The sequence below is a fragment of the Electrona antarctica genome (genome assembly GCF_951216825.1).
Source record: "Electrona antarctica genome assembly, chromosome: 5".
NCBI classification, from domain to species: Eukaryota; Metazoa; Chordata; class Actinopteri; order Myctophiformes; family Myctophidae; genus Electrona; species Electrona antarctica.
In genome coordinates this window covers 44,192,738-44,202,094 of record NC_136810.1, presented here as the reverse complement: position 1 = coordinate 44,202,094, position 9,357 = coordinate 44,192,738, and the positions used below count along the sequence as shown (strand labels likewise).

Genomic DNA, 9,357 nt, shown 5'->3' with positions numbered 1-9,357 from the left:
GGCTAAAACAAAACAACTAAACAGCGCGTGCGTCTTCTGCAAACCAAAGCCCAAATATAACGTCTTTTTTACAACTTAATATATATATGGAGAGTAAAGGGGCCGTGTTGTTGACTGCTGCCCCTCCTTATGGGCATGTTGTCGCCAATGAGAAGTGGAGAGGCTCGGCACTTGTACACAGTTTGAAAGGTAATCTTTTAAAAATAATTGTAGTGAAGTAAAAGTACAATATTTGCCTCTGAGATGTAGTGGAGTAACCCCTTTCGGGACCCTTGGTTAAGCTTTTCTGAAGTTCGGACGTCGCTTACCCTAGGGTCCCTGAGTGGTTATTCCACTCTCGTTGGGATATAGCCCCTCTTGGAACCCTACGTTAAAGTTTTCTGACATTTGGAGGACTTTACACGTAGGGTCCCTCTCCAGTTCGTAAGCCCACAATACACTGATACCACGCTAGACAGGAACGCCCAAAAACGTCGAATTTTCTATGGCTGCCAATGCAACTTGGTCCAATCCTTAATCACATACGGACAAACATCTATGCCGATGCTATCTAACTTGCGGAGGTAGCGTGCCTTGTCCACGGGCAACAGATCTTTCAACGTATGGCATTGCAAATACGTTTGATAATCGCTACTCTGCTCAATATTGTTTTGAAAATGCCGCAAATTGCATTGCAGTGAACGAGTGAAAATCACAACTTCCCCCGTTTGTGAGCGGAGTCACAGTATGAGGCGCTGTTTACGCGCTGTGGTGTCAGTGTATAGGATGCATATGTACATAGGCTCCGTTGCGGCCGTGCTGCGCTTTTTTGATTGGGGTTAGATGTTTCAAAAGAAGCATATAGGAGCTATAGGAGACAACGGAAACGTCGGAGAATTTTCCTTTGGCGCAGAAGCCGTTAAGTATTTTAACCGTTTTTTTGACCGTTTTGGCAACTCTGAAATTCTCTCTCCCTTCCTTCCTTGACTTCCTTATTGACATCCCATTGTACCGCCTCCAGCATCGACACTGGCTACAGTGGCGACAGAGCGATCAGAGGCAGGTACGTAGGGACGTGCAGCTAGCCAACCTGGCGCTGGAGGCGGTACAATGGGATGTCAATAAGGAAGTCAAGGAAGGAAGGGAGAGAGAATTTCAGAGCTGCCAAAACGGTCTTCTGCGCCAAAGGAAAATTCTCCGACGTTTCCGTTGTCTCCTATAGCTCCTATATGCTTCTTTTGAAACATCTAACCCCAATCAAAAAAGCGCAGCACGGCCGCAACGGAGGCTATGTACAGATGCGTCCTATTGTGGGCTTACGAACTGGAGAGGGACCCTACGTGTAAAGTCCTCCAAATGTCAGAAAACTTTAACGTAGGGTCCGAGAAGGGCTAGTTGGGATACAGATGTACATACCCTCCTTTCACGCCGAGCGGCGCGCCGATTGAGTGTTGGTGAGATGTTTCAAAGATGCATAAAGCGGCTATAGGAGACAACGGAAACGTGGGAGAAATCGCATTAACCGCCGATGCCGTTAAGTATTTTTAATCTTTTTTTTTAAGTTTTGGCTTCTCTGAAATTCTCTCTTCCTCACTTCCTTGATTTCCTTGTTGACTTGATGACTTCCCATTGTACCGCCTCCCGAGCTGCGACTGGCTAGCTGCACGTCCTAGTTACTGCCTCTGATTGGCCGACCACATACATGCAGGATGTTTATAATGTCGTGGGAGGCGGAACATGGGAAGTGAGGAAGAGAGAATTTCAGAGAAGCCAAAACTTCTCAAGTAAAGTACATACTCAAGTAAAGTACACATACCTCAAAATTATACTTACCGGTAGTAGTAGTAGTAGTAGTAGCCCCTTTCGGGATCCTCGGTTACCTTTTCTGAATTTTGGACGGCGGTACCCTAGGGTTCCTCGTAGGTTTTTCCACCCTCCATAGGACGCAGATTTACCTACTGTCTGTTCACGGAGACCTGCTCGGTCGCTTTAGTGTTGGTGAGATGTTTCAAAGATGCATCCAACAGCTATAGGAGACCGCAGAAACGTGTGCGAAAAAGCGCTAATCGGAGTTGCCGTTAAGTATTTTTGAGTGGTGCAACCACTCCAAGGAACAGCAATGTCCGTGTTAACCTATGTTTGTGTGTGACTCTGATGTGTTAACCTATGTTTGTGTGTGACTCTGACTATGAGTACCAGTAGGGGCGCTGTTGTGCCAGAAACAGAGAGAGAGAGATAGTGCTGCACTGTTGCCTGCTAATGAGAGAGAGAGAGAGGAGGGGGGGGGGGGGGGATGTTGCACCACTCAGTTCACAATATTTTTTTGAAATTTTGCTTCGCTGAACTTCTCTCTCCTCTCTCTTCCTTGACTTCCTTGTTGACTTCCCATTGTACCGCCTCCCGCACCGAGACTGGCTAGTTACTGCCTCTGATTGGCCGACAGCGTACATGCAGGATGTTTATAATGCTGTTGTGTCGTGGGAGGCGGGACATGGGAAGTGAGGAAGAGAGGATTTCAGAGAAGCCAAAACTTTAAAAAACGGCAACTCCGATTTAGCTTTTCGCACACGTTTCTGCGGTCTCCTAAAGCTGTTGTATGCATCTTTGAAACATCTCACCAACACTCAAGCGACCAAGCAGGTCTCCGTGAACGGACAGTAGGTAAATCTGTGTCCTATGGAGGGTGGAAAAACCTACGAGGGACCCTAGGGTAGCGCCGTCCAAAATTCAGTAAAGGTAACCGAGGGTTCCGAAAGGGGCTATAGTAGTAGTAGTAGTAGTAGTAGTAGTAGTAGTAAGGTAACTTAGGTAAGTAGATGTACTTACTTAGTAGTTACTTTCCACCACTGCGTGTACTGTAGCTGCACTAATTTCAAGGACCCTGAGTCATAACTCTTGAGAGTGTATAAATGTTACAGCTCCATTTAGTTCCATTTAAACACTCTGAGTTGGGAGAATCTGGGTTCCTTGAGGTGGTTCTGAACTGGACCCTTTTACATGTCACATAAGGGCCCACCTAGGAACCACCTAAAGGAACTCAGATAGTCCCTGGACGACACTTTGAGAACCACTGTCTTAGATTTGTTTATATTACACACACTCTGTCTGGTATCGGATCGTCAATCGACCGATACACAAGTTATGGGAATCTGTATCGGGAAGTAGGGTTGTCACAATTATTACATAATCGTCTAATCGCAATTATTCGAGATAATCACAATTGTTTTGTCATAATCGTTTCCATGTTGAAAGATGTCCATAGCTTACACCCTACATCAAAAAAGCAGAAATAGTAGATCTACAAGCTAACGCATCACAAAGTTACACGTTGTAAGCTTGTAGATCAGCTATTTCTGCTAGTTTTTCCTATTTGTCTTATCTGCCCGGTGCACTTTTAATGCACTTTTAATTTCAAACAGAAATGTAATTTATTTTCTATTCATATATTCATATTCATTCTATTCATAATATTTAATGTTCCAATTTCCAATGCCAATTATAGCCATTATTTGTGTGACAATTTATTGTCAACTTAAGTTTGTAATCGTGACAGCCCTATCTGGAAGGAGAAACTGATATCGGTACGTCTCTAATCTTGGATTTGATTTAATTTAATTTCAGGTGGTGTGAAAATGCTCTTTGAGAGCGAGCTGGGCGTGGTGGATTTTCACCTGCCTAATAAGGTCTGTATCCTGTACGTGTCTGAAGGTGACATGGTGGCGGGCAACGACTACAGAAGAAAGCTGGTTCGCTATAGAAATGTGAGTATATCAGCGGCCCACTTGAAAATGTAGAAAGCGTTTGTCGCCCACCCTTCTGACCACTTAACACGGCAGCCGACGTCTTTAGAGCACTGAGTCGTGGAACAAATGTCATACTTTTTTACATAATTTCAAAAGTTTTAAAGGGTTTTCATCAATTAAAAACAAACTTTCAAAATTATTTTATATAAAAAAATAATCTAATAATTTCCAAATAAATGTAAAAAAAAAGTATAAGAAGTCCAGATCTCCTATTTTCACTAGTTTGGGGCTTGAGCTAAAAAGGTTGGGAACCACTGCTTTAGAGCATGTTTATTTTGTAGTAAAGTAATAAATATGATTAAATAATTGAATGCAATTTTAAATCCAATAAATGTATTCCAGTATTCATTTTTGTTCATGTTATACTGGAATATCAAAATTGGCCTTTGAATAAAGCTTGTGTTGACCAAAAACGCAATCTGGGAAAAGAATCGGAGATAAATGCATTTTTCAAAATTTGATAATGTGGAGGCGAGCGGCAGGCTCGTTGGATTAGACGTTCAGGAGATCTTTTTCTTTTTTTTGTGTGTGTGTTTTAAGCATTATGCTATACTTTAGCTATTGAAAAATAGCAGATCTACAAGCTCGTAGCTAGTAAAACAAAAATAAAAAATACAAGAACCGTAGGACCGAGCGGTCGGCGTGAGGTCGGCGGAAAAATCGAGGGGCGAGATGGTTTAGGGGCGACCGTACCTGATACACTGTTTTCTGTGCAGGCAAACAGCAACTTCCAGGAGGTGGTGGTGGTGGAGAGGACCAGGCTCAGTGAGCAGTACTTCTCGGCCATGCAGAAATTCGTGGTGTTTGACCTCGGCATGACCCTGCTGCCCGTCACCACCCAGTCGGAGGCCTGTCAGCTCATCACCCAGATGGTCAGTGGTGGACCATACTCACATTCCTTACTTAACCCATTTAGGACTGAGACCAGATTCTACAAAATGTCTTCTAAATCATGACACGTTTTCTGAAAATGTTTCTATGTCAGTGGTGCTCAACCTTTTTCATGTCAAGGACCCCCAAAAATATATGTAATTGACCATGACTCCCATCTGAAAATATGATGTTCTAGGGACCCCCCCCAGAAGCAAAGATTTGAGATAAAAACGTTCGCTCTGAAAGAATATATTCAAAGACTTGCGCCACATTTTCACGATTTTTCAAAAATAGCCAAAGTATAACATAATGCTTAAAACACCAAAAGGGGTTCCCGTCTTGAATGGGCTAAGTTGAAGTATCAGTACTGCATGGTAGATATACTTTGTTACGAGTAAAAAGTCCAGACTTAAAGAATTACTTGAGTGAAAAGTATTGGTAGCAAAATGTACTTAAAGTACCGAATTTCCCATTTCACAAGTTTTCAAATGTTTTCAAATGTGTAAAATCTACAAGTCTACAGGCTCACAATGTGTGATTATGCGTCAGGCAAGTACAGGTCATGTTCACTTGCCCAAAGGTAATGCCCATTTTCTAGAAAGGTTAATCGTCCATTATAAAATGATAGGTAAAATTTCAATTACCTTTTTTTTTACTTTCTGGGGCTGTGCGATGAAAAATGTCATACCTAATTTTGTATGCCAAATACCTAGTACATGCTATGAATAATGACAATGGGTTCACACTTTTGGTTATTTTATATTTTCAAGTGTAGCAACATTGAAAACAGCACTTAGGTAAACAGTGCTCTTATTTTAGCCATTCCACAGACCAGAAGAGTGCTCTGGCGGCTGGCCACGTTCAGGTGTTTAGACAGATACTGTATCTTGTGTTGTAGACGGTTGTGTCCCCTCTCTCAAACGAGCACTTGCCCGGTTGGCCAACCTGAAAGCAAACTCCACCTGCCCGAAAACTGCCAGGGACAGGTGTGCAACCCTTAGTGTCAACGCCTGCATTGTAATTTAGCGTTCAAATATCCGGTGACATTGTCATTAGAGATTCTCCGATAATCGGTGATCGGCCATATCGGCCAATATTCACTCCGATTGGTGATCGGCAATTTACCCTATCTGTGATCGGCAGTTTACCCAATCTGGAGAAACCGATATTTTACACCGTTTAAGTGGTATTTAAATGTCAATCAGATATATAGTATAATATAATTTTTCATCTTTGTGACAGGCCTAAACATTTCTCCCCTTCCACCCCACACACAGGAACAGTTTTGACGTGGGTTTTGACATAATCATTTTGGAAATATTCAAATTTGCCCCTTATGCACATGCTCGGTATCGGCCGATCGTGAAAAAAACAATCGGTGATCGGGATCTGTCCCCCAAAAACCTGATCGGAGCATCCCTAATTGTCATGATGATGAATGAATTATCCACAGGTGCATGGCGAGAGCAAAGAGAACCCGTTCCGGAGGAAGAGCGTGTCTGGACTGTTGGACCCGGCCGTTCTGTCGCTGGTTCAACACATCCCTGGGGTGGGGAAGATCAAAGCCACGGCCCTGCTCCAGCACTTCTCCAGCGTCCACCAGCTGTGCAATGCTTCGACGCCGCAGCTGGAGCCGATAGTGGGCCAAGCTGCAGCCCAGCACATACACAACTTCTTCCATAACCCTGTGGGCTGATGCTGCAGTGCTAGCTTCTCAAACTCAGTCATTGTCATGTCATTCATTTGGCGCTCCCAAATTAATGCAATGCAATCTGATAGGACTTTTCTGTTTGGATGTATGGGCTGTCATGGCCAGAAAGTCGGGTTTTTTGCCACGCAGTAGGCAATACTTCCCGCATAACTTCGGGGTATGATCATGAAGTCACACGCATAACCTCTATAAATAGACTATAGTGGTTTTCAACCAGTGGTCCTTGAGGGGGTTCCAGGTAGTCCCAAGCTAAATGATGGAGAGTTGGTAACCAAATGGACCCCTATAGATCTTAACTCTTGAGCGTAACATTTTACGCTCCCAAGAGTTAAATTATTGTTAAACATCTGCATTACTTAATTTTCAAGATTCTACACAAGTAGAAAATGTAGAAGAATTGTTATTTTGATCAACGTTTGCCTGTTATCTCTCCTAAATACAGCATGGAATTGTGGACAAAAACAAAAAAAGGTTTTGGGTCTGAGAGGCTAAACCTCATCAAATGGTCCGTGGCTAAAATGCAGAATAAATAGTGGGCCCTGGTATCAAAATGGTTGAAAACCACTGGACTAGACTAATGGATGCACTCACTGATATCGATGTGCGATGCTCTTCGCTCACTTACAGTATGCCATGCTTTATACTTCCAGCTACGACGAGGTGAAGCGGCGAAAATTGTCGCTGTCTTACTTTTTTATTTAAACGTAGTTTTGTTTGTCAAAATTATTGTTAAAGGGATATTTCACTTAGAAAGAAAATGTTAATTTTATTGAAAGAATACGTCCCCCTTATGTATTAGAAGACGATATCAGTTACCAGAACCAAGGACGGGTGTTTTCAATTGATCTATCGTGGTTAAAATGGAGTTTGAAGTTACAGTGGGTTTATATAGGAAGAGGGCGGGGCAGCTAAAATTAATATCAAATATCTAAAGACTAAATCAAGCAACTTAAAGATTATCTGGGGTGCTCACAAAAGCCTGAGTAGATGATGAAATGACCAAAAACATCTTTGAAATATTCCCACAGTAATCTCTGCTATTGTGTTTTTTTCAATAACGGGACAGACTCGCAATGATCCGAATACAGAACTTTATATTTTATTTTTTATTTATTTTTAACCCAAACGTCACTTTTTTTTTTAACTCGTCTTAACGCCCCTGGCAATCGGTGCATAATTAAATTCAGCTCGTCTTAACGTCCCTGGCACTTAAACAGTTTAACCTAGGAATATTACTCATTGTTTGAATATCTTAGATGATTTTGTTGTTCATATTATCTGCTAGGGGACGGCCGGTGGGAAGGCTGGAGAGTGTTTTTGCTCCTGTGCGTCCGTCTGTGTGTCTGTGAGTTGCTAATCTGAGCCATCTGAGATAATATAATCGCTGTGGGAATTCATTTGATGAAGTTGCCGTCTCTGTCCACCTTACTCTCAGTGCCTCCTAAATATATTGGTTTTCTGCTCTGTTTCCCCTTTTTAAGTCTTTGCACACTGCTGGCAGTGTTGTGCTTTTTCCTGACCGGGCACAAAAGAAACTCACCATTTTTATTGGCCTCCTGACCCAGATCAGGCCGATTCCAGGCAATAGTCCAGACCCCTTTTATCATCCAAAGTCTGTGGAGTTAGTGAGAGAGAGGGAGAAAAAAAGCCCCCATGCGTCCGCTCAACTTGACTTCTTCGATTCTGCACAGGGTTCTTTAGAGGGGCAGGGAAGCATAAACAAGGCCCTTCTTTTGGATGCATGTGCAGAGCACTCCAGTGTGGTGTCCCTCTCAGCACGATGTCCCATGCAGGGTGTCCTCCAGTGTGATGTCCCTCTCAGCACGATGTCCCCAGGGTGTCCTCTAGTGTGATGTCCCTCTCAGCACGATGTCCCCAGGGTGTCCTCCAGTGTGATGTCCCTCTCAGCACGATGTCCCATGCAGGGTGTCCGCAGGGTGTCCTCTAGTGTGATGTCCCTCTCAGCACGATGTCCCCTGCAGGGTGTCCTCTAGTGTGATGTCCCTCTCAGCACGGTGTCCCCAGGGTGTCCTCCAGTGTGATGTCCCTCTCAGCACGGTGTCCCCAGGGTGTCCTCCAGTGTGATGTCCCTCTCAGCACGGTGTCCCCAGGGTGTCCTCCAGTGTGATGTCCCTCTCAGCACGGTGTCCCCAGGGTGTCCTCCAGTGTGATGTCCCTCTCAGCACGATGTCCCCAGGGTGTCCTCCAGTGTGATGTCCCTCTCAGCACGATGTCCCCAGGGTGTCCTCCAGTGTGATGTCCCTCTCAGCACGATGTCCCATGCAGGGTGTCCTCCAGTGTGATGTCCCTCTCAGCACGGTGTCCCCAGGGTGTCCTCCAGTGTGATGTCCCTCTCAGCACGGTGTCCCCAGGGTGTCCTCCAGTGTGATGTCCCTCTCAGCACGGTGTCTCCAGGGTGTCCTCCAGTGTGATGTCCCTCTCAGCACGATGTCCCCTGCAGGGTGTCCTCCAGTGTGATGTCCCTCTCAGCACGGTGTCCCCTGCATGGGTTGTCCTCTAGTGTGATGTCCCTCTCAGCACGGTGTCCCCTGCATGGGTTGTCCTCTAGTGTGATGTCCCTCTCAGCACGGTGTCCTCTAGTGCAGGGGCAACGTTTTTGGCTGGGGACCCCTGGAAATGCTTTGGCCATGTCTCGTGATTCCCACCCCGCCCCCCTCCCCACCCTCAATTCAAATTGGCCGCTACAATAACCTTAATAGTAGAGAAAATACATCATAAATAAATACTGAAATCACTAAGGAAAGTTTATGCATGTACTATGTGTACTATGTAAAATCTTAATTTCCATTTTCCAGGCATTCAGTTGCATTGGGTGGAAGTGGAACCACAGGGCCTCCATTTTCACTTCAGCATGACGATGCTTGAATGGAATTATGCCTGACTTTTGTCACTTTGACGTTGAGACGAGAAATTAATCAAATATGTTGGGAATTTAGGAGTGATATATGTTGTGTGTTTGTTAAAATAAAA

At 44.3% G+C, this 9,357-nt stretch overlaps 1 protein-coding gene across 1 annotated transcript; it reads left to right on the top strand.

Moving 5' to 3' along the window:
- Positions 1-6,885, top strand: faap24 (FA core complex associated protein 24). Its single transcript, XM_079500665.1, has 4 exons — positions 1-189; positions 3,601-3,740; positions 4,499-4,654; positions 6,109-6,885. The coding sequence occupies exons 1-4, from the start codon at positions 87-89 to the stop codon at positions 6,349-6,351; spliced, it is 642 nt and encodes a 213-aa protein (XP_079356791.1). The 5' UTR covers positions 1-86; the 3' UTR covers positions 6,352-6,885.
- The last annotated feature ends 2,472 nt before the right edge of the window (positions 6,886-9,357 follow it).